The sequence below is a fragment of the Anguilla rostrata genome, chromosome 4 (assembly GCF_018555375.3).
Source record: "Anguilla rostrata isolate EN2019 chromosome 4, ASM1855537v3, whole genome shotgun sequence".
In the NCBI taxonomy this organism is placed as follows: Eukaryota; Metazoa; Chordata; class Actinopteri; order Anguilliformes; family Anguillidae; genus Anguilla; species Anguilla rostrata.
In genome coordinates, this window is record NC_057936.1 from 64,475,648 (window position 1) to 64,500,982 (window position 25,335).

At 42.1% G+C, this 25,335-nt stretch overlaps 3 protein-coding genes across 7 annotated transcripts; all 3 read right to left on the minus strand.

Moving 5' to 3' along the window:
* Positions 1–2,276: 2,276 nt before the first annotated feature.
* Positions 2,277–4,114, minus strand: psmg4 (proteasome (prosome, macropain) assembly chaperone 4). Of its 2 annotated transcripts, none has more exons than XM_064333878.1 (3): positions 3,613–4,114; positions 2,927–3,002; positions 2,277–2,456 (listed from the first exon to the last, which is right to left on the minus strand). In XM_064333878.1, exons 1-3 carry the CDS (start codon positions 3,796–3,798, stop codon positions 2,398–2,400), a joined length of 321 nt encoding a protein of 106 aa, XP_064189948.1. In that variant the 5' UTR covers positions 3,799–4,114; the 3' UTR covers positions 2,277–2,397. The 2 variants fall into 2 exon arrangements, with proteins under 2 accessions (XP_064189948.1, XP_064189947.1); XM_064333877.1 differs by having other exon boundaries at positions 2,277–2,460; positions 3,613–4,108.
* Positions 4,115–9,373: 5,259 nt separating this feature from the next.
* bphl (biphenyl hydrolase like) lies at positions 9,374–13,850 on the minus strand. Its single transcript, XM_064333883.1, has 7 exons — positions 13,605–13,850; positions 12,996–13,099; positions 11,802–11,968; positions 11,002–11,155; positions 10,640–10,771; positions 10,135–10,258; positions 9,374–9,672 (listed from the first exon to the last, which is right to left on the minus strand). Exons 1-7 carry the CDS (start codon positions 13,706–13,708, stop codon positions 9,582–9,584), a joined length of 876 nt encoding a protein of 291 aa, XP_064189953.1. The 5' UTR covers positions 13,709–13,850; the 3' UTR covers positions 9,374–9,581.
* Positions 13,851–14,209: 359 nt separating this feature from the next.
* On the minus strand, positions 14,210–25,335 carry LOC135253974 (receptor-interacting serine/threonine-protein kinase 1-like). 4 transcript variants are annotated; one of them, XM_064333880.1, is made up of 12 exons: positions 25,317–25,335; positions 23,980–24,018; positions 23,640–23,846; positions 22,969–23,125; positions 22,479–22,616; positions 21,879–22,101; positions 21,417–21,527; positions 18,974–19,086; positions 18,287–18,359; positions 17,724–18,128; positions 16,233–16,376; positions 14,210–15,327 (listed from the first exon to the last, which is right to left on the minus strand). In XM_064333880.1, exons 3-12 carry the CDS (start codon positions 23,798–23,800, stop codon positions 15,032–15,034), a joined length of 1,821 nt encoding a protein of 606 aa, XP_064189950.1. In that variant the 5' UTR covers positions 23,801–23,846; positions 23,980–24,018; positions 25,317–25,335; the 3' UTR covers positions 14,210–15,031. The 4 variants fall into 4 exon arrangements, with proteins under 4 accessions (XP_064189950.1, XP_064189949.1, XP_064189951.1 ...); XM_064333879.1 differs by lacking the exon at positions 25,317–25,335 and adding an exon at positions 24,729–25,248; XM_064333881.1 differs by lacking the exon at positions 25,317–25,335 and having other exon boundaries at positions 16,233–16,373; positions 23,980–24,689.

Here is a 25,335-nt window from a genome sequence, read left to right on the forward strand (position 1 = left end):
TGCGATTCCTCCGGTCGATGACACAAGAGTGAACCTCCACACAGTGGCCAAAACAGTTTCAGCTTCTTCGAGAGGAAAAAAACTAAATTATTAGCTGTTGACTGTTGATTAATTACAGGCAAACCATTTCATGGTTTGGCTTTTTTATTCAGTGTGATAAACCTTCACCCACAGGTAACAAGCAAGACCAGCTTAGGTACTGCATCTGATGGCAATTATTCAAGAATTCCCTTTATTTTTCCCTTGTCCATCCATTATCTATACCTGCTTATCCTGAGCAGGGTCGTGGTGGGGGCTGGAGCCTATCCCAGTGTGCATTGGGTGAGTAATTCCCTTGTGTTATAGCTAATATTTCTAATGTAGCAGTGTTCGAAGTGACTTAAACACTACTCCTTATGAGAAGTTCTTTTTGTTTTGAGAATGGTACAAAAGGACCGTTTCTCTTGCACACATGCTGTTTGTGGGTCTGTGTATGTTCTGTAAGTGCGTGTGTGTGTGTGCTGTGAGTGCATGCGTGTGTTGTGTGTGAGTGTGTGTGCAGGTGCTGTGAGTGTGTGTGCAGGTGCTGTGAGTATGTGTGTGTGTGTGCTGTGTGTGAGTGTGTGTGTGCTGTGTGTGAGTGCGTGTGTGCTTATGTGTGAGTGTGTGTATGTCTATGTCAGTTTTTGCTGTGTTCTATTAGCGTTATCCTCGAGCAAGAAGTTGCATTCAAATGGTCTAACACCAATTGCTTGATAAGAAGGACCATTTCTGACGACACCTTTTTTTTCCGGCTCTTCCATTATGAAAGGTTTAAACAATACTTACCGTTCGAGAACAGCAATGTTCTCATCCTTTAGAGACAGCTTCCCTAACGACAGCAGGCAAACACTCAGGTGTCATTTATTTATATCTTTTAACAGGTGTTGCCAGCTTTGGGCTTTTTTTTAGCCAAACTAGACAGACAGAGTCAGATTTCACACTCATACTCACAGGATTGAAAAGCCATCTGGCATTCTATCGTTTGCCCCTATAACAGTATCGATACAAATGTACATTTTGATTTAAAACGGCAAGACTGACTCATTCCTTAACATGACCAGCCCAATAATGCATCCCCCTGTGGCTTGTATGAATGCAAGGAGCCAGCTGGCAGTTTGTTTAACCACATGACATCATGGTTTTGGCTTCTTTGGTATACAGATTCCACTTTGGCCTGGGATTGGCTACCCCGATTCAAACCCATACTGCCAGACCTTCCATCACATTTCTCCATCGTAGCATTCCAGATGACTGTGGTGTAAAACACTCTTAATAATTACTTTAGCGCCACAACACATACTGCATGATGTATGTAAAATTTGATATGGTAAATTGGAGAATTGGCACTGGCCGCCTGTGGCATTCGGTCCCCCGGAGAGGCGGATTGGTCTCGGCTGCGCCGGCTGGTGGAGAGAGCACACGCACCTGGGCTGCGTTAGCTAATCAGCCCAGGTGCTTAAAGGTGAGCTGCTCCCCACAGTTCGGGGGCCGAGAGCAGGAGCTAAAACAGAGAGCGTGATTCTTTATTTGAGTTGCGTTTAATTTCAGTTTTGTTTCTTTTAATAAGACGGGGAACAGTGAACCCCCACTGAAAAGTCGGACGAGCTGGTCTGCTGGAATGCAGTTCAGCTACAGAGCGGGAAACGTAAATAGTTATCGCTCTGTTTTACTTTCTTTTGTCTTTGTGATCTTTTTAGTTTGCTGTTTTAGTTCATTGTTTTTGCCTGGAATCTGTGAGGGGGAAGGGTGAAGATGGCGTTTATTTTATTTCATGTTTGTGTGGGTACGCTCTCTCTCCCTCCATGCGACAGACAACGGTGTTCCCCGGCACTGCCGCACCTCCCTCCCCTCCCTTGGCGTGTGACACCACCCTCGTGGGAACAGTATCCCAGAGTAATGCGCTCATCACGGTCAACACCTGAAAGCGCTCAACAGTTTTTACATCAGGTACGGTTGACTGGAAAAGCCATTTTGAAAAATAATCTGTAATGACTCTATTCCACAAAATATGTACCAAGATGATGTCTGTCCTGCTTGGCACTTCTGTTTTGAAACCACTGCACTGCCATGGCAGACACCTAGCTGAATCTTTTCTGGGTAAGCATTTATCTGTCAGAGAGGGGTGATATCACTGTTTTGGAAGCAGGGTTATTTCAACCAGCAAGATATGACAACATTAGCAATTTCAACATGACGACCAACTGCAATGTCACAGTATAATAAGAGCCATCAGTAAAAGAATTAATACATTCGTCTTAGGATTGTCTTGATCTCTTTTATTATTAATAATTTTAATATAAAACAAAAACACAAAAAATTAAAATTTTTCAGGGAACTGCTCCATTTCTTTCTTTATTCGGTTCTCCACCAGTAAGGTTAAGTTGGCTTCTGTAGTGGGAAGACTGTAGCTGACAAAAACCTGCTTTTTTGTCTTCCTGGCTGAGATGGAAATAAAAGAATTGTTCAGAATGAATATAGTTTCAGTGCATAAATATATTGCGATTAATATACTATCAAAAAAGGAAAAACTTGTGACATCACTAGGTTTTCCTACAGAGTAGTCTAAATTGATGGTTCAGTTCAACTGACTTGTTGAATCAGCATACTATCACATACACAGATATATACGACTGTGTATTACGTCCTTGAAATTGAGCTTACTGTCTTTTGTAGCACATCAAATCAGCTGTGGCGATATAAAAGGAAGGTAAACATTCAATTCACTAGCACAACAGGGAAGAAATTCAGCACCTGACGTCGAGCTCTGTGTATTGACTAAGGATGTCGGCTTACGGTTTTGTCTCCTTTTTCTTCCCCCAACCTCAAGTCTAATAATTATATTCTCCACTTGACAGACGACATCTTTAAAACCAAGAGAGAGGGCAAACGGTATAATGACACTCACCAAGTCTTTGAGACAATGAATTTGGAGTGGTGTCTGACGGGTCGCCCAGGAGTAATGTGGACAGGGGCGTTGCGTCCTGTAAGTGCGAACAGAAATGATGGCTGGCTGTAGTATTAGTTACATCGATCACACACAACCCGGTCCACCTTGACTCCAAAAGGTGTTTTCGTGTCTTAAAACTCGGTTTGTACACCACAAAACACTCAGTTTGCACGCTACACAATACGCTGGTAACTGGCGTCCTGGACAGTTCATTAAACACACATGCTTTGGGGAAACGGTCTTCCTACCATAAGGATCTATATCTATAACACCTCAGTACGAAGCTAGTTGGACATAAACTCTGCTTCGCTTCAACGAGCTAGCGAAGTTATGCTAGTTCATTTATGTTGAAGTCAGTTCAATGGCTATGTGAACTTGTAGCTTACATGGAATGTATAATACGAATAATAATAACACTGATATAGCCACGATCACTTTATCATATGACATGCTTAAATGACCCGTTATTAAAAATGACATAGGTCGTGATGGGAATGGAAAATGCGCTGTAACCTGTGCACGATTCCAATAACTGCCCACCACCATCCTCAGCATCAAGATACCGCACGGTTGTTATACGAGATAACAGTAGTAGTCCACGGTTTTTTTATTTAATTGAAAGTAGAAAAGGCACTGGTACTCACGTATTTGCTACTCATTGCAACAGCCAAATTGGACAGATTAGGAGTTGTACCGACCCAAAGGAAAAATCCCCCTTTCATTTTCATAACATGAAAATGCACAACCTGCTCCAGAATCTTTTCGGAAAAATCGTGGACAGAAATTGCATCTTCTGTAGCCACTGGATTTGAACTCTCCACGTTGTTCATGTTTGTTGAAAACAAAGTCTACAAACATAAATAACTAAACCGTTTAAATCAAGCACGAGAAACATCAGCCAGGCAGCTCAAGCCATGTCTGAAAGACGGCATGCCAGTCACTTCCTGCTTTTTACTTAGTCCACTGCTGTGTCTCTCAGCAGGCAAAAGTACTCAATAACTGTTCACCATAGGCAACTACAATACATTCTCAAATATAATTTTAAATAAAATGCAGAACCGCACACTGTATGCAAAAAATATTCTCTATTTTTAATCGTTCACAATTCTTTACAAGGCTACTACCGGGTTATCTAACGATACAGCTAGTTAAATTCCTACAAGTCATTGCTTGTCTAAATCACCCACTATAGAAGACTGCCCCTTGTGGTGGGAGGGTTTAAGTACAGACGGAAAAATTCAACACTTATTCTCTGATATTGTACATGGGTTTCTAGTGAGTAGCCTACCTAAAAAAAGACTATAAACACATTACTCATTATACTGATAGCATATAATATAAGTAATATAGTATAAAACAATATATACTATATACTAATAGTTCCATGTTTATTGAGAATTCATTTTTGATGTCGTTATCCATAGCACCGTATTGATAGTGGGACTATAAATTGTTATAGCCTACTGAATATAAACCGCTCGGCTACAATGCACTTTGCATTGCACCTGATCATTCGTGATCAGAAAAATAGCATACGCCTACTTCGCCCTTTTCTTTCTTGTTTTTTTTAAAATTTATTTTATTTTATTTTTTACCGATTTTGAGGTGAAATTAGGGATTACAGGCAAAACAATGTGACTGTGGCCCAGTGTTAATGGGTGACTTTATGTGTGAAAGACAGTAACATTGCATAAAGCCTGCACCTCCCACGTAGCCTATCAGAGCAGTGCTCTAGAAATGCAACTGATTTGACTTCGCCCAATCCGCCGCTGTGCGGTGTCCGCGTGGCTGCGCCGGTGAGCACTGGAGTTTATAAACGTTGAAATCCGGGAGCCGGTCGCATCCTTCTGGACCGTGGGTACCCAAACCGTGAAGGGCGTGGAGACAGCTCAGCACACCCGACTCTCACCATGCGGGAAATTGTGCACATTCAGGCGGGACAATGTGGGAATCAGATCGGTGCTAAGGCAGGGTGAATTGTTGTTGTTGTTTTCTCCCTGATTGTCAATAATCCTGTGTATCTTTTCTAATGTCGCATTTGAGAAATTTCCTATTAATTCTGACTTTAAATTATTTACGCTTAGCTTACCCTGGGAAATGATCTCTTCTGCGTTTCTTTCAATTGTAATTGAGTATGGAAACTTACAAAAATATAAATGCATTGATCAGTATAGAGGCTGAAAATAATAATTGCTTCCATTTTGCATGAGCACATGGATTCATTACATTAAGTTCCAGAAAACCTGTTATATTCTTTGGGATATTGCATGACTATTGTTGCCGTTTCAAAATCATAATATAGCTGCAAGCAGCAACCATAGAAAATGTGTAATATATGCATGTCTTTTTTAGGGAGAACATTTTTGTTTTTTAAACGACCTCATACATATTATTTTGCATTTGAATTATAGTATTCATGATATTTACCTTGTTTTCCATCAATTTTAAATGGGTTTTCTGATGTTTTCAATGGTACCAATGGCTTCAAATAGGGTTTAGGGCTCAAACTAGGGTACAGCTAGGGTTAGGGTTAGGGTTAGGGTTAGGAAAACGGTAAGTCTGAGGGTTGAGGCAAGTTTACGGTTGTGTTCAGCAGCTTGAAGAAAGGTTAGGACATGGGTTTCTTAATGATTTTGAATGAAGCAAAAAAAATGTCTAGTAGCATGTGTACCCATGACCATACAAAATGTCTAATACATGCATGTTTTTCTTAGGGAGAACATTTTTCTTTTTTAAATGACCTCATACATATGATTTTGCATTTAAATTATAGTATTCATGATATTTACCTTGTTTTCAATCCATTTTAAATGGGTTTTCAGGTGTTTTCAATGGTACCAATGGCTTCAAATTAGAGTTTAGGGCTCAAATTAGGGTTCAGCTAGGGTTAGGGTTAGGAAAACGGTAAGTCTGAGGGTTGAGGCAAGTTTACGGTTGTGTTCAGCAGCTTGAAGAAAGGTTGGGACATGAGGAGTTTTATTGATTTTGAATGAAGCAAAAAAAAATGTCTAGTAGCATGTGTACCCATGACCATACAAAATGTCTAATACATGCATGTTTTTCTTAGGGAGAACATTTTTCTTTTTTAAATGACCTCATACATATGATTTTCATTTAAATTATAGTATTCATGATATTTACCTTGTTTTCCATCCATTTTAAATGGGTTTTCAGGTGTTTTCAATGGTACCAATGGCTTCAAATTAGAGTTTAGGGCTCAAATTAGGGTTCAGCTAGGGTTAGGGTTAGGAAAACGGTAAGTCTGAGGGTTGAGGCAAGTTTACGGTTGTGTTCAGCAGCTTGAAGAAAGGTTGGACATGGTTTTTATTGATTTTGAATGAAGCAACAAAAATGTCTAGTAGCATGTGTACCCATGACCATACAAAATGTGTAATAAATGCATGTTTTTCTTAGGGAGAACATTTTTCTTTTTTAAATGACCTCATACATATGATTTTGCATTTAAATTATAGTATTCATGATATTTACCTTGTTTTCCATCAATTTTAAATGGGTTTTCAGGTGTTTTCAATGGTACCAATGGCTTCAAATTAGAGTTAAGGGCTCAAATTAGGGTTCAGCTAGGGTTAGGGTTAGGGTTAGGAAAACGGTAAGTCTGAGGGTTGAGGCAAGTTTACGGTTGTGTTCAGCAGCTTGAAGAAAGGTTAGGACATGGGTTTCTTAATGATTTTTAATGAACCAAAAATTTTCTCTTGTAGCATGTGTACCTATGACCATAGAAAATGTGTAATAAATGCATGTTTTTTTTAGGGAGAATATTTTTGTTATTTAAATGATCTCATACATATTATTTTGCATTTAAATTATAGTATTCATGATATTTACCTTGTTTTCCATCCATTTTAAATGGGTTTTCAGGTGTTTTCAATGGTACCAATGGCTTCAATTAGGTTTTGAGGCTCAAATTAGGGTTCAGCTAGGGTTAGGGTTAGGAAAATGGTAAGTCTGAGGGTTGAGACGAGTTCACGGTTGTGTTCAGCAACTTGAAGAAAGGTTAGGACATGGGTTTGTTAATGATTTTGAATGAACCAAAAATGTTCTCTAGTAGCATGTGTAGCTATGACCATAGAAAATGCGTAATAAATGGATGTTTTTTTAGGGAGAACATTGTTGATTTTAAATGACCTCATACATATTACTTTGCATTTGAATTATAGTATTCATGATATTTACCTTGTTTTCCATCAATTTTAAATGGGTTTTCTGATGTTTTCAATGGTACCAATGGCTTCAATTAGGGTTTAGGGCTCAAACTAGGGTACAGCTAGGGTTAGGGTTAGGGTTAGGAAAACGGTAAGTCTGAGGGTTGAGGCAAGTTTACGGTTGTGTTTAGCAGCTTGAAGAAAGGTTAGGACATGGGTTTCTTAATGATTTTGAATGAACCAAAAATTTTCTGTAGTAGCATGTGTACCTATGACCATAGAAAATGTGTAATAAATGCATGTTTTTTTTAGGGAGAACATTTTTGTTTTTTAAATGACCTCATACATATTATTTTGCATTTGAATGATAGTATTCATGATATTTACCTTGTTTTCCATCAATTTTAAATGGGGTTTCTGATGTTTTCAATGGTACCAATGGCTTCAATTAGGGTTATGGCTCAAACTAGGGTACAGCTAGGGTTAGGGTTAGGGTTAGGAAAACGGTAAGTCTGAGGGTTGAGGCAAGTTTACGGTTGTGTTCAGCAGCTTGAAGAAAGGTTAGGACATGGGTTTCTTAATGATTTTGAATGAACCAAAAAATTTCTCTTGTAGCATGTGTACCTATGACCATACAAAATGTGTAATAAATGCATGTCTTTTTTAGGGAGAACATTTTTGTTATTTAAATGACCTCATACATATTATTTTTCATTTGTATTATTGTATTCATGGTATTTACCTTGTTTTCCATCAATTTTAAATGGGTTGTCTGATGTTTTCAAAGGTACCAATGGCTTCAATTAGGGTTTAGGGCTCACATTAGGGTTCAGCTAGGGTTAGGGTTAGGGTTAGGGTTAGGAAAACGGTAAGTCTGAGGGTTGAGGCAAGTTTACGGTTGTGTTCAGCAGCTTGAAGAAAGGTTAGGACATGGGTTTCTTAATGATTTTGAATGAACCAAAAATTTTCTCTTGTAGCATGTGTAGCTATGACCATACAAAATGTGTAATAAATGGATGTTTTTTTAGGGAGAACATTGTTGATTTTAAATGACCTCATACATATTACTTTGCATTTGAATTATAGTATTCATGATATTTACCTTGTTTTCCATCAATTTTAAATGGGTTGTCTCGTGTTTTCAAAGGTACCAATGGCTTCAATTAGGGTTTAGGGCTCACATTAGGGTTCATCTAGGGTTAGGGTTAGGGTTAGGGTTAGGAAAACGGTAAGTCTGAGGGTTGAGGCAAGTTTACGGTTGTGTTTAGCAGCTTGAAGAAAGGTTAGGACATGGGTTTGTTAATGATTTTGAATGAACCAAAAATTTTCTCTTGTAGCATGTGTAGCTATGACCATACAAAATGTGTAATAAATGGATGTTTTTTTAGGGAGAACATTGTTGATTTTAAATGACCTCATACATATTACTTTGCATTTGAATTATAGTATTCATGATATTTACCTTGTTTTCCATCAATTTTAAATGGGTTGTCTCGTGTTTTCAAAGGTACCAATGGCTTCAATTAGGGTTTAGGGCTCACATTAGGGTTCATCTAGGGCTAGGGTTAGGGTTAGGGTTAGGAAAACGGTAAGTCTGAGGGTTGAGGCAAGTTTACGGTTGTGTTTAGCAGCTTGAAGAAAGGTTAGGACATGGATTTGTTAATGATTTTGAATGAACCAAAAAATATCTCTTGTAGCATGTGTACCTATCACCATAGAAAATGTGTAATAAATGCATGTTTTTTTAGGGAGAACATTTTTGTTTTTTAAATGACCTCATACATATTATTTTGCATTTGAATTATAGAATTCATGATATTTACCTTGTTTTCCATCCATTTTAAATGGGTTTTCTGATGTTTTCAATGGTACCAATGGCTTCAATTAGGGTTTAGGGCTCAAACTAGGGTTCAGCTAGGGTTAGGGTTAGGGTTATGAAAACGGTAAGTCTGAGGGTTGAGGCAAGTTTACGGTTGTGTTTAGCAGCTTGAAGAAAGGTTAGGACATGCGTTTGTTAATGATTTTGAATGAACCAAAAAAATTCTGTAGTAGCATGTGTACCTATGACCATAGAAAATGTGCAATAAATAATGTTTTCATAGGTTCCAATGGCTTCAATTAGGGTTTAGGGCTGAAACTATCCTCTATAGGTATCAACGTATAGCCAAGACATATATACGCACACACAAGAATGATTTAAAAAAAAAATGTATTACTGGATCGCAAAATAATCATAGTAACATTCCTTGGTACAAATTTATTTATAATTATGAGAGTGACCTAGATTAGTCAAGTGGCTACAGATTGAATCAGGCAATGAACGTGAATGCGTTCTTTTTTTATTTAGCCCCTTAGGATATTGGCACTCCTGAATATATGGCTGATGAATGAGATGGTTGCAGTTCCTCCAGCCTGCCGCTAGGGGGCACCCACCCCTGAGCCTCGACCCCTCAGTCGAAGAGGAACTCTTCCACCAGCTGGTTGAACTCTGTGGCAAACCTCAGGTGCAGATTGTGCTTTCCTTCCGGCATCAGGTGCAGGCTGCACAGACGGCGTAGAGGAAAAGCACACATTCGTTTACCATGTACATACCCTGCTTTATAATTTACAACTAAAGGGGAGGGGGGGGGAGGTCAAAGGTTTTCATTATGAAAATTTAAATAAGTATGCCACCATATACACATGTACACGATCAATTACATCCTTGCATTTCAGGAACAATAATCTGCATTTTTGTCTAAATGAAAAAATACAAGTACAGAAGTTAAGAAAAAGACAAAACCAGGAAGTAATGTAGATTCTAAACCCCCCGCCCCCCCCCCCTCTCCTCTGTGGGAAAATGTTTAAAAAAAGAACTGCTGAGCCTACAGTAGTCTAACATTGCACCACCCTGTAAGCGGCTCCATGTTGGTCTTCTGCTGATTCATGCCCTTCTCTGTGCGTTTTCTGTGGAGTAATGAGATTCGGCATCACTTTCCGCCACAAGGGGGCGCCGTTTCTCACAGCGAGTTCCGGATGTGCTCCAGGAGGTACTGCGGGTGGCAGGCTGGCACCACGGGGTCCTTCTCTCCATGCACGATCAGGGTGGGGCAGCTGATGTGCGGGAGCAGCTCGCGGCAGATGTTTCCTGAGGAGGTGCCCAAAAACAAACAGGGTCATTCTGTCAGCACAGCACCACAGAACCGTTCTGATCAAACGGGGGAGAAGATGCACCTTGAAAATCTCTGGCACACGTTGGCACACATAATCGCTCAGTTATTCTAATTACATTAGACTGGCACACACAATATACTTAAATATTAGTATCAATGGGTATCAAATTAAACTCTGTGCCGTTTATTTTCAGAGATACTGTAATTATTTTTGCGAGATAGTGCCCCCCCCACCCACACACCCCACCCCCCACCAATGACATGGTTCTTAGGAGCTGAGTCCACATTCTCATCAACTCTTCAAAGGGTTAAGTGTCCCCCTCAGTCTGAACGTCGGGGTGCATGTCTCTGCTCACCGTCCGGCCTCTGCGCGAACTGGCTGATGCCGTCCACCCAGGCCCCCCAGATTTTGGGGAAGCCCCGGGCCCCGTACACGTCCTCCATCGGCTTCCTCATCCTCGCGCTCCAGGCTGACACGTCTCTGAGGCCTGGGGGCAGGACAAGCTCGTGAGCCACACAGACAGGCATACAGTCACATGCACATAAACACATACACACACTCACACACATGCACACACACACTGACACATGCACACACACACACACACACACACTCACACACAGACAGAATTAAATCAACATTAATCGTGGCCGCTCATAAAACCGTACAAAAATGGTGGCAGTGCTGTCAGAGACTAGGGGCAATAAAAGCATTCACCGTTGTAAATCTTCACATCCTGTTCTGACACGTAGACGTTGGATCCCCACACGACCAGCTTCCTGACGAGGGAGGGGTTCCGAGCTGCAGCAATCAGAGCGCAGATTCCACCATCGCTCCACCCCAGCAAGGAAAACCGCGGAAACTTTAATGCCTGGAGAACAAAAGAGCAAACAATCTAAACGCTAAATCGGAAATCAATTTCTTTCCTTATAAAGAGTCGTTAAGAGATTGACGAAGACGGGGTTACTGTGTCGACAGAGTCTTTGTTATCAGAATGACGGACTGTTTAATCTGCCAGAGAGGGTTTCACTTAATAATTAATACTAAGCGCTTTGCCACATCTGCCACTGGAAAGATTTAGTGCAAGTGTTGAGCCGAGATGCCACAGGAGGATTGATAGGCAGATAAATGGCTAAGTGCATCATTTTCTTGAGCACTATATTTGGCTGGACCGCAACAGCGGGTCTGTGAATGTCTGTGACTGAGTGACTGAGTGAGTGATGAAGTTACACCATTGGTCATACAGACACTACCACTGACTATCCCTGTAACAAATTGGCCACAATTTCGCACACCCATACATGGTCCAGCCATATAGTAGGTTTTGACCTGGTCTTGTCTCCCTGCAGACATCGTAAATATTAATGACATTAAACCAGCCATTTCACACAGACAGGGCAGACAGTACATGCCTCAGATGGGGTGATTTTCATTTTGTCACGTGCTGCGCATTTTTTCGAATGCGTCTATACGACCTGTGTACGCAGCGCTTTGATAACACGAACACGAGCACTGACCAGCATCAGGTCCACCGCGTCCTTGGCGTCCCGCTCAAAAAAATCCAAGGGGAAGTCTCTCTCCGGCGGTCGCGAGTTCCCGTATCCCCGGGGGTCCAGGCTCACCACCGTGAAACGGTCTTTATCCAGGGACTCCAGCTGAGGCCCAAAATCTGTCTGTCCACTTCCTGATCAAAAACAGCAATCCCAGCAAGTTACCCGTTTCTCTGCTACAGCAGGACCGAGCAGGGAATACGTGAACTTCACGGCAAATTGTGCCGTGACATATACAATTCGCTCTGCTATTAGCGCGACCTGATAGGTTAGCTAAATTTCTTGACAGGGTCACAGGCAGCTGAACACATGCATCCTTATATGAAACCCAGTACTGTGATCTCATACATAAGTGAGCCATAGTGCTGTACATGTATGACAGCCAAAAACCTGAATTTGAATTTGTACTGCGGTAATCTGATAATCCCAGCAGACACTGGGTGACAGGCAGGAATACACCCTGGACGGGACACCACACCCGTCCTGGTCTTCTCCCGTCATGGGGGCAGGAGGGAACCGGGGCGTGGGTAACGAGCGCGCCCATTCATATTAGGGGTGTGTGTCCCAATATTCGAAAAATGTATCCTCCTTTGCTCCACTACCACCTCTCCTCCCCTCCGTGTCCCAGAAACCGATCTTTGTGTCCTCCCACCCTCCAGTGTTCCAGTATTGGAGGAGACTAGCGAAGCGCACAGAACTTCAGGTGTGAAGCGGCTTCACACTTTTATTCCCATCCTTTCCTCCACATGCTTTCGGGCAGGAGACAAGTGGTAGTGGGGGGAGTGGAGGAACAAGTAATGGGGCACACCCCCTAAATACAATTTCGACTCTTTTTGGGAGGAATCTAGAGAACCTGGAGGAAACCCACGTGGATCCGCGGAGAGCGTGCAAACTCCACACTGAGGGGTCAGGATTGAAAATCGGTACCTTCTTGCTGCGAGGCGACAGTGCTACTCACTACACCACCCTACCGGCCAACCCATTATATCCAATTTTAAATAGTGAAAAACAAATTAAATCTATGCAATTCAAATTTATCTTCTGCTGCCACAAATTTCTGCCCATATGTATGCAGCAGCTTTCCTCTCTCTCTCTATCACTCCCCCCCCCCCCCCAAAAAAACCCAAAAAAAAACAAATGGTGAGTTTATTATTATTATACCCAATGCTCCAGGAATTAGCATGACTGCGTGCTGCCCAGTGCCAGTTTGCTGGTAAAACAGATCCACGCCATTTACGTTCTGTTTCGCTGCTTTCATTAAGGCGCTGTGAAAAAGAACACGAGAATACATGACATTACGTTAACTGACTTTGACACCGTTGGCTAAGCTGATATAAAGAACAGACCTTTCGTGTCCATAGAAGCCACCGTAAACTGTCATTTTGAAACCACGTGATCAAAAGTTCTTCTCGTCTATTTAGAGACATCAGCGCGACCTACAGGTTCAATGTGTTAACTGCATGCAAAATGCTTAAAGCACTTTGTACTAAAATAGCAGTAATACACAACGCTACCAGCTCTTCCTAAATTATTGTAAGTAAATCCGTGGTTCACCGATTCAACACTTCGATTTACGTTTGTAAATATCAAATGTTTATAAATAAACTATCCTGCAGATTAACAGTATTAACTGCAATTGAGCAACGCTTGCCATTGCAAGCTGATTTAGCAAAAAACAAAAAAAACAAAATACGGACCAAACAATGCTGACTACAGCAGACAAGGGCAGCCTAAGAAACACAAATACACACAGGCTATTATCCTTAGTACCTGTAGAACCTTACTCCTGGTGCATTAGATGCAGTGCTTCGCTTTTTGCAAAACGAATTTAGTCCTCTTCTCCAAACGCGTAACGTTATTGCAAACGTAGCCATTTAAGTTGCATTTGCAATGACCGATATAAGCTATCTATCGATTATCTAAACTGCACCATATGCCTCAACGTGTCGTTAACAGTTATCCACAAGTAATACTAGAATAAGTGCTGGAGCAGATTCTGTAAATTTTTATAATTTTTTTTTCTCGAAAGTGCGGAAGTAAAACGTGTATTGAGTTGCAGGGGGATTGTGGTAAATGCTGTCACAGTAGAAACTTTGTTGAATCAGTTCTGTTTTTTTAGAAGTAACTTTAAGAAACGACGTTGTTACGTATTTGTATGTATGTGATTTGTTGAGAGTGAAACCTTTAAGTGGAAAATATTTTTTATATTAGTCACACCTTTGATAAAGATGAGCAACCACTCAAATAGATAATACAAGTGCATATATATTCACACCAGAGCCAAAGACAAAATTTTTTACAAACCTCTTAATAATAAAGCATTAATAAACATAATAATATTACACACAAGTAGCTACAATAACACACACCACAAGGTTTTTCTATCATGTTTTATTTGTTGGCATGACATTTGCATTGTACAAATGCATGGTAATCAGTGCCAATCAGAGAACATTTGTGTAAAGACTGATGAGATGATCTAAAAATCTGGGCTGAGAAATGTACAGCAGATTGGGGTAAACTCTGAAATCAATGTATTCCTGGTTCTTATTACAAAAACGCTAACAAAAAAAATATTGGCTGTGAATAAAACTGTTGTACAGTTAAGTGTCATACAACAACAAAACAGAGTAACAGTTTTCGGCACTGTGCACATTAGTTTTATAAAGCATCTTTGGTATAAAAATATTTAATGTAACTGAAAAAAATATGAGTGATTATCCTAGTAAACGTGATTCAATGCAAAGTATTCAGGGGATGAGGCCTTCATGATACAATGATGTAACAACCGTTATGAGCTGCATCGGAATGTTCAATACTTTTAAAGGGGTAATGCGAATAATGTTTGTAAAAAATAAAAAAATATATATATTTTTTTAAATCAGTCATTAATAATATTTACACAGTGCCCGGTGAGCAAATGCCAGAACCTAGACGTGTAGAGGGGTGGATATCCAGGTTGAGAGACATTTTCACATAAACGGACAAGGTTAACCCCAATGTACCCGATGTAGCCTGGCTATGCCATAGTCAGCCAGAGAACGTTCACCGTTCAGCCAAGCGTAGCTGGGGTTTTCACCTGAATGCCTAGATGGGGTTTCGCCACCTTTTCACCGCAGAAATGCTCACTGGTTAAGGCTAACGGTTTGTCTTGAGTTAACCGCGAGTTCTAAAGCTGTCACATTTTAGGGTGGTGGTTAGGGAGTCGCCCCGCCCTGGCACATCCGCAGCAGCTGGCAGAGCACGTCCACGCCGACGCTGCCCCTGAGTGCCCGGCAGAGGGCGCCCGTGGTGCACCCGACGGTGCCCGTCTTCATCTGCCACTTCTCCAGCGTCTGGTGCACCATCTCGGCCAGCCCGTCGCGGCTGTAGTCGTAGCCGATGGTCTGCACCTCCACGTCGGTCAGGCCCAGCGCCCGGGCGCAGCTCTTCCAGTTTCGCCCGATGTTGCGCGCCAGCAGGTCCAGGTGCTCCCGCCGCACCGCGCGGTCCTCTGGGAAGGGGGGTGTGAAGGGAGAGCGTGCCGTCAGGGGTGTGCGGCGCCAAAAACAAAATTTTGGGGACCTGTGCATGTGTGGTGTCTGTGGCCTTTCTAGTCCAGGCCTCTTGAGGCCCCCCCCCCCCCACCTTAGGTCTTAGGTAGTCAGTTTCACTATCCCTCCCCCACCCCACTGTGACCCCCCCCCCCCCAGCATGCCATGATAAGGGTGCAAACATGTCCTCAGTGGCCGATATGGGGTCAATACTCGATTAGATTTTGCATGCATTTCACCCTTGAATTCAGGGCTGCAGCTATGAATTCTCAGGCCTGGGGGAACATGCTCTATATTGGGAGGCACCACCCTCCACCACCCCCCTTCCAACCCCAATATATTTTGTAACAAATTAAAAACAGTTACACCCCATATCCAACCCCTTGGGTTTGGGCCCCGGGACAAAGTGTCTCAGATACCTTTTAAATTTTATATTACCCTTTATCGTTAAAATAACTTTATTAGTAAACCATCCTGTCAGATCACGACTGTAATGTTCCTGCTTTCTCAGACAGTCTGTGCAACTGTTTTTTTTTTTTAAAGGAGATCAGGACAATCCACTCACCCTTTCCACATTTTTTTGCTTTATTCAGGCAGACAGAAAGACATAGAAGGGACGGGCATCACACCCCTGCCCATGCCCACGAGGGCAGTCGGTCGAGAGCCGAATGCCCGAATGGACTGTCCCGCGCGTCTCGCCCACGTAACTTTTTAAAATCGTCGCTTTCGTACGTCGCTTTGGATAAAAGCGCCTGCTAAATAAATGCAACGTAACGTACAGTAATTTGCAAACTCAACGCAAACTCCCCTCGACTCGACCGGTCCAGAATCGCGACCGACGGCAGCTCAGAAAAAACATTCTTACCGTATGTCTGCAGCAGCTCTTCATAATGTGGACAGTCGGCAAAACTGGGCTGAAAGCCGTCCTCGCCCGAGTCCCCCATTTCGAGGGTTAGCCGGTTGTTATCCCCAATCTGTACCGCAGTTGCGTATTGTATGACCACGCCTGCTGTTGAAAAGACACCAAAAAAAAGAAGAAGAAGAAAGAGGCATATTTTTTTACAAGAGTTGATTTGATTGTGTCAGTGTGGTAAGGAATACCGCGTTTACCCACGCGCACAGTCAAAATTTCAGTGTTAAATCAACTCTTAGAGAGTACATATGGTCCCTACTGGGCTCACATGTAACTTGGACAGTTACGTCAACACTGGACGTCTTACTGTGCAGCTTCAAAGCCCAAAAAACAGGCAAGTTTAGGAAGGCCAGTCCAGGAGATCCTAAATTATTATTATTATTTAAGTTTTAGTGTATGTTTTGGCCAACAGAATCTTCGTGATAAATATATTTTTAAGTACTTCCAGACGTTTCTGACTTGTAATGGCTAGTACTGGGGGATTCACAGGTTTGTGGTCTAAAGCAAGAAAATACACTTCAAGTAATTCCAAACAGCTTGTTATGACTGCAGAGGTTGTACATGAGTATATTACCTGACTATTACGTTCATATGCCCCACCTGTGGATGCATAAAGACACTGTACATGCTGCTTTGAAGTCTATTTCCTTTCTTTAAACCATAACAACCATGCAAATGCCCCAGTATTACCCACTTTAAATCTTTATGTAAACAACAGAATATTTTTCAGTGTGAGTCATGTCACTAGAACCGAGGGAGAGATACCTCAGGGTATTCAAGTTCAGGCTTGACCCGGTGTCTGGATTCTCTCTAGTTTCTCTGGTTCTAAATCGTCTTTCATAAGTATATTTTGTACAAAATTTTTTAAACATTACACTTCAAAACATCTGCATTTCAGCAAACGTCTAGGCCCTCCAACACGAACTCCCCGGGCTGTGCTCATTGACTGCATAAATAACATGGCCAAGGTTTTCATGCGCCATATTGTGCAAATTGGAGCCAGAGATCGCACAGTGGGAAAGGGGGATCTTATATTGGGTATGTGCATTAGATACCACCCTCCTGAGTGACATGCAGTGGCTAAACACTGTCCCCCGATTGGTCCACAAAACATTAAAATATTGCCCAAATGACACACAATGACTTAACAAATCAGCACACATGGGAAGACATTAGATGAAGAAAAAACTCCAAATTGCAACGACGTGTTCTTGTGGGGGGACGGGGGGGGGGGGGGAATTGACTTTGTATTTTTTTTAACCGTATTGGTACCGCTGACTTACGCTGACACGGGTGGCTGAAGGGTCGACCCCTGGGAGCCGATCGCCGGGGCCTAAGCCTAGCGCTACGGAGCGCGACCCGGACGCTACGCGCGCTTCAGAAGCAGAACCTCCCTCGGTCGCTCGTTTTTCACGCGGGTTACCCGAGGGCGGGGGAAGTTACCCGAACGCTGGCGGTGCAGCGACCTGGCGGAGTCGGCCCCGGCCCCGCAGCCGTGCGCCCCAGGTTCCGGGAACACGGGCCAGGACCGGATTCGCTGGCTGGGATGCTGCGGGGCCCAGCCGGGCCCGGTCTCGGCGCCGCCCGGCCCCTCCGGCTTCTTCCCGCGCATGGTCACGTCGGGAGGGGCGGCCGGGGGGTCCTCTCCGGGCCAGGGCTGCGGCTTCAGGCTGGCCTGCGTCGGGACGGGGGGCCGACCGGCGGCCGGGGCGGGGGGCGCGCTCAGGTCGGGGGAGCTGAGGAAGCTCCCGTGGGGCGCCCAGCGGCGATCGAGGATGCGAGCGTCCGTTTGGAGCGACTCCAGCCGGAGCGCGTCCCGAGGAACCTCACGAGACCCGCCTGGAGCATCTTTTAGAGGACGAGACAGAGGGAACCAGGGAAAGAGAGATTTAAAAAAATAATAATAATAATAATTTAAATGTATGAAACAGGCATAAACTGTAGAGTGCAACATACTGGAATTTGAACTGGCGCTGGGGCTCGGGGTGAACGTTACTAAACTGTACCTGTCTGCCAACACGGCTCAGTCAGCGCAACAGCGCTCATCTTGGTCACGAGATCCGGGCTTTCACGCTGACTCTGCCGGTTAGATAAAGAGCTGAGGCAGCGCACATCAACAGGAAATGGAAGCGGATTGCGAAATAAGGCCTAGTGTTATTTAAAGATGCAGTATGTAAGGTTTGTGTTAGCTATGTTTATGCTGTTCAAGCTGAAGAAAAAAAAAACATACAATCCAGTTCCAGATGCGCTTAGTAATGTTTATTTGACCAACGTTTTGCCTGTAATTTCGTCTGGGTCTCACACAAGCAAAAATGCCGGTGTTGTCATGGAAACCCCGGAAGAGAATAAGGGGGGATTAAATTTGTTGCGGGGATGAAATTTGGCGTGACAGTGCCTGCATTTAATGACTGTTGTTACAGTTCAAAGCTGTAAATAAAAACTAGAGTACTATAGCAATGTTCATTGTTTACGTGGATTATAATGACGTTATGCGTGTTATTTTCTACCTGTAAATGAGGCATGGTGTGTTCATTCATGCTCCCTACATTCCAACGCTCTTGTCCTCCTTACAGTTTGCAGTTGACAGGCAGCGCATGCATGGTTTTTGAGGGTGGGGCTAGTTTCCAAACTTACATACTGCACCTTTAAACAACACCTACACTGATCCTACTGCGCACACTTTTGATATTTACATTATTGGTATGAATTCCAGGGGTGTCCACAATACATTTCTTAAGACGTAAATCTTTGTCCAAATTTTTTTCCAGTTCATCGCTGTAGAAGCACTGGAAGATCTTATAGCTTTCTGTTAAAAGAAGAAAGAAGAAAAGAAAACAATGAAATGAAGGCAGAATTATGTATTTTTATGGAAGGCTTATCTAGTGTATGAATATGGAGAGTGCATGCAAGGTATGTAGGTTTGCTCTCACAACCTCAAACATTTCCCCTTTTGAAAGGGGAATTTGTCCCACATACATTGTAGACTTCCTCCTTCAGTGGCAGCTGCATTGTGTGCCCCAGTTTTTTTTTTTTTTACTTAATTACGTACAGTGGCATAAAAAAGTATTTACCCCGTTCCTGATTTCTTCTATTATTGCAAATTTGTCACATTGAATGGTTTCTAAAGAACTGAAATCACAGCACTGTATAACACATTATACTGATACATTCAGTACATTAACAGCACTATATTCATAGACATTTTTACCCCTATTATGATTTAAGAAAGCAGAAGCAGAAGGCTTATCAACAAAATTTCTTTCAGAGAAGAAACTGCACTCGACATTTTTAGTTAAGATGAGACAAAAATATTGAAATGCCGAGGACCACAAGTGCGAGTTTCAAGCTTGTTTGTTTTTGTGGGCGGAGTTTGCAACAAGCTGAAACTCCGCCCACAATTAACAAGCCAGGAGACGGAGCTGGAGGTGGCAGAGTTGAAGATGCTCCGAAGATTTTCGTTGGGAGTGACGAGATTGGACAGGATTAGGAATGGGTACTAGTATAGGTACCTATGACCATAACAAGATATGGAATATATACATATTTTTTAAGGCCTCAAATATATTTTTTAGCATTTGTACTATGGAATTCACAGTCTTGACTTAGTTTTTCCACAATTTTAAATGAGTAATCACATGTTTTCAAAAATTCCTATGGCTTCAATTACGTTTTAGGGCTCAACTTAGGGTTAGGGTTATGAAAACGATAAGTCTGAGGGTCGAGGTAAGTTTACGGCTGTGTTCAGCAGGTTAAAGAAAGGTTAGGACATTGGTTCTTTTTTGATTTTGGATGAGCCAAAAATTTTGTATATACTAGTATAGGTACCTATGACCATAACAAGATATGGAATATATACAGATTTTTTCAGGGAAAACATTTTTTTTTTAAGGCCTCAAATATATTTTTTAGCATTTGTACTATGGAATTCACAGTCTTGACTTAGTTTTTCCACAATTTTAAATGAGTAATCACATGTTTTCAAAAGTTCCTATGGCTTCAATTACGTTTTAGGGCTCAACTTAGGGTTAGGGTTATGAAAACGATAAGTCTGAGGGTCGAGGCAAGTTTACGGCTGTGTTCAGCAGGTTAAAGAAAGGTTAGGACATTGGTTCTTTTTTGATTTTGGACGAGCCAAAAATTTTGTATATACTAGTATAGGTACCTATGACCATAACAAGATATGGAATATATACATATTTTTTCAGGGAAAACATTTTATTTTTTAAGGCCTCAAATATATTTTTTAGCATTTGTACTATGGAATTCACAGTCTTGACTTAGTTTTTCCACAATTTTAAATGAGTAATCACATGTTTTCAAAAGTTCCTATGGCTTCAATTACGTTTTAGGGCTCAACTTAGGGTTAGGGTTATGAAAACGATAAGTCTGAAAATCGAGGCAAGTTTACGGCTGTGTTCAGCAGGTTAAAGAAAGGTTAGGACATTGGTTCTTTTTTGATTTTGGATGAGCCAAAAATTTTGTATATACTAGTATAGGTACCTATGACCATAACAAGTTTTGGAATATATACATATTTTTTCAGGGAAAACATTTTTTTTTAAGGCCTCAAATATATTTTTTAGCATTTGTACTATGGAATTCACAGTCTTGACTTAGTTTTTCCACAATTTTAAATGAGTAATCACATGTTTTCAAAAGTTCCTATGGCTTCAATTACGTTTTAGGGCTCAACTTAGGGTTAGGGTTATGAAAACGATAAGTCTGAGGGTCGAGGCAAGTTTACGGCTGTGTTCAGCAGGTTAAAGAAAGGTTAGGACATTGGTTCTTTTTTGATTTTGGACGAGCCAAAAATTTTGTATTATTAGAGGGACAGCTCAGGTTAGACGGTTTGGAGACAAAGTGAGAGAGGCGAGATTGAGATGTTTTGGACATGTGCGGAGGAGAGATGCTGGGTATATTGGGGGAAGCATGCTGGAGATGGAGCTGCCAGGCAGGAGGAAAGGAGGAAGGCCAAAGAGGAGGTTCATGGACAGGGTGAGGGAGGACATGCAGGTGGTTGGTGCGACAGAGGAAGATGCAGAGGACAGGAAGAGATGGAAACAGATGACCCACTGTGGCGACCCCTAACGGGAACAGCCGAAAGAAGAAGAGAGATAGAAGAAGAGGTGTCCTGACCTTCAAATGTTGGCCGCTTGTTCGGATCCTGAACCCAGCAGTTCTTCATCAGTGTCACCATCCCCATCGGAGAGGAGGGAGGAACGAGGTTCTCATCTGGTCCACTGTCCACTGAGGACAGAATAGAATTTTGTTCACAGATTTAGCGATCTGCATTACATTCACATCATCAACCCCTGACCTTCGCTCTTGGAAGATGTCATTTGTAGAAGTGAGGGAAGGACTTGACCTGGAATAATTTCCTGGAAAATCTGAACCAATCGCAAATTTGGGTAGTAAGATTTTCCGATCTGGACCTGGGGTTTTGATCAATTTGAGCAAGGTGTCTCATTCCGAGACCGCACGGGGGTGGGGGGGTGGGGCAATTACCAACAGCCATTTCCAGAATAGGCAATCTGAAGAAGTAGCACAAACAAACATGGGCGCTAGTGTGGAGAAGGATGAACAGAACCTGGTCCTTACAGCTATCGGGCTCCTTGTGGGTAAGAATGACCCAGACGATGATCGCAAAGCTGTACACGTCAGATTTTTGGGTGAAGGGGGCGTGGATTGTCTCTCGGTTTTCGGGGGCTATGTAGCAGAGGGTGCAAGCTCTGCGGGACACGCCCTTCCTGCTCCGCCTGCGGGACTCCTCCATCGTCAGCTTGCTCCAGGACCGGCAGCTGGCCAGTTCCAGGTCTGCGATCTGTATGTACACACAAACATGCACACACACATACACACACATACACACACACGTGCGCGCACACACACGCACACACACACACACACACGCACACACCAGACATACACACACACACACACACACACACACACACACCAGACATACACACACACACACTGCACACATATACACACACACACACTGAATTGCTTAAATAACATATAACTGGAGTTACACTGGATGACAAAAATTCTAGCTGCATTCATTTTGAGACAGTAGCCTAGCTCAAATTGTTAACAAAATGTATTTATTTTGTACTTAAAATCATCTGAGGTTTTATACCTGCCCATCACTTATCAACGTCAAGGTTCTTAACTCACAAGAAGGATCAGCCAAACCTTTATGTGAAAATCCTCTCCAACAAGAATGTTTTGTGGCTTCAGGTCCCCGTGTACGATGTCGCTGTTTGTTAAGTACACCATTCCGTCAAGGATGTCCAAAATGATCCTCCCCTTGATGGACACAGGTACAGTCCCCTGAAACAACCAACAGAGGTCAAAATGAGAGAGGAATCTAACTCTGTTCCCATAAGCTCAATAACAACAGTTACGGTCCACATAGCCAAATTCTGTTCCTCACACGTCTTAACTCAACATCATTAAGACTGACACGGAAGCACGGACGAACACACTTAAAACATACGGCTTTCCCCTTTTTGCCTCTATTATCTGTACATCCCTTTGCAGGTGAAGGGAAAAGGGTGCAAATGAAGAATTCTCCAGACAAGACATGACTCTGTTACAAGGTACACGTGCACACACGTACACACGCGTACATACAAAACACACACACACGTGGGTACACACACACACATTTCACGGTACTTACTTCTTCAAGTACAGCCGAAAGGTTTCCAATGGGGGTGAACTGCATAACCAGAAAAGAGGGCCCGTCGTCCAAAACAACCCCGAGGACTCCTAAAACGCGACTGTGGTTTAGCCTGAGCAGCGGCTCGACTTCTGTCAGAAGCGATTTCCTCTTACTCCTGAATTAAGAGAGAAAAAAGAGATAAATCACTGCACCCAGGAAGACAAATCACTGTGTTTTAGTTACCTTCAGACTAAATTATTATGATACTAGTTTGCTGTGATTAAAGAATTCAGAATTTTTTTTTGTTTTCAATAGGTACACTAAGGAATTGTTGCAATTTTATTTTTGTGAATTTTTCAAGATATACAGCCCTTTATTGCCAAGATGGCATGACATTTTGTTCCTGCAGTGAATTTTTTTTTAAATACATGATTCACGTGACCTTTTCAATCTATGTGCTTTTTTTTCTCCGTCCTTCTACGTAGTCACAAAGAGGAAGCGAACGAACCACCGTTTCCGTAACGCAGGACCTTTGTTCCATCGCACTTATTTCACCAGAAGAAAAAAAAAGAGAAAACAATTTTTTAAAAGTAGCTTTTTAAAAAGGTTTATAAGGAAATAAAGGAACGTCCAAAGTCTTCCTGGAGAACGGCGAGGGTCGGAAGCGGTGAACGCGAGGTGGGCCTTACTCGCTGAGCAGCCGTCCTGTGTAGAGCGTTTTAATAAGCACCGGGCCGTGGGTCTTGTGGTGACTGAGGTAGAGGTCGTGCCCAAAATGGGCACTGTCCAGGGCAACCTTATTCAGTAGGTCTGCTGGTGCAATTAAAGGGGATCTCTGATTCACAGCCATGATGACTGTACGGTACTGCACACCTGCACAGCTGCCACACAGGTGGCTGATGGGTGGGGGGGGGGGTGGGGGACAGGGAGAAAAACAATGAAAACACAAGGCCAAAATAGCAAAGCAACAATAAGCACATTGAACATCGTCTGTATAGAAAACAGAAGCCTGCTCTTTCTTTCATTCACCTTATCACGTGGATTCAGAGTATCTTCACCCTAGTCCTTCTTGTCTCATACAAGTTGCAGCAGGCATTGTTAAAAAAAAAGGGGGGGGGGGAGAGAGAGAGAGAGAGACTTTCATGATGCCATTTTAAAAACTTTTTCTGAAACAAAATTAACACCAACTTATTTACAAAGAAATGAAAACTATGACCACAACCACAATCATGACAGAATATTAAACAGTACAATGTGAGAGAACATCTTAAATCTGAGACTTTGCCATTTGCCGTTTTATATGACAGAAGATGATCCAACATGACTTAAAAATGCCATACACGCCAATATTAACAACTTCTGTCATTTACAGTAATTGTAACAACTCGTTAAATAAATAAATTAATAAAACACAATCAAATACCCCTGGGTAAATTCCTGATTAGTCTTTGTGCACGGTGAATTTACGATAATTCCGCGACAGTTATTCTCAAACATAATTTAAATTTTCTGGTTGCAGCGTGTGTATTAGAATTTTGCTGCCAAAGTATATCTGCCAATAAAAATCACAATACTAGTTGGGCACTGACTGAGATCGCTATAGCCTACACCACGTCTTTCGTCGCGTTACTACAAATCGAATTTACAGATCAAAGAGGACTAAAAAAACCGGCATGAAAGAATGCGTAATTTCAATATACTGCTTTCATTAAACGACTTAGGAAAATTAATGCTAACGTGCTAGAAGAGACACATAGGCTACTGAATTAAAAACGTACCTGCACTCACACCATCCCGAAGTGCAAAAACATGTTGGCACTTCCTAGTTTTTCTATTTCTACCCGAAAGTGAAAGCAAATTTCAACTTCAGGAACGCCAAAAGTTTAGAAAGAAATTACACTTGTGTTTGACTCATACTGAGAAAATATCAGTCTTTGGGTAATATGTAATATGTATCGAATGTGGCTTACTTTCGGATTTAATTGGATGATTCTTGATGAGACAATATTATAGCCTATACTAAACGTACAACTATAATCCCAACAAGACAAATAATTATACGAATAGAACCGTTGTATTATTGCTGTTGCTGAATATTATTGTTGTTGTTGTTATTTTTATTAGTTGTGTGCTTGGTTGGTATGTAGGCTAAAACACAACTTAGTAAAACGACGTAATAATTCAGATGCTCTTATAATCATAATGAACCATCGAAATGCCACTATAGATATAGTACCAGATTTTACCTTTCTCGCATCGCCTTCTATTAAAGAGATAGCGCTGAAATCAGCTATGGTCTCTAACCCACATCCGGTGTGTAGGATAGACTGGGTTGAACAGGAAGCGACTGCGTTAAATATTTTCACCTTGAAGTTTTTCTGCATC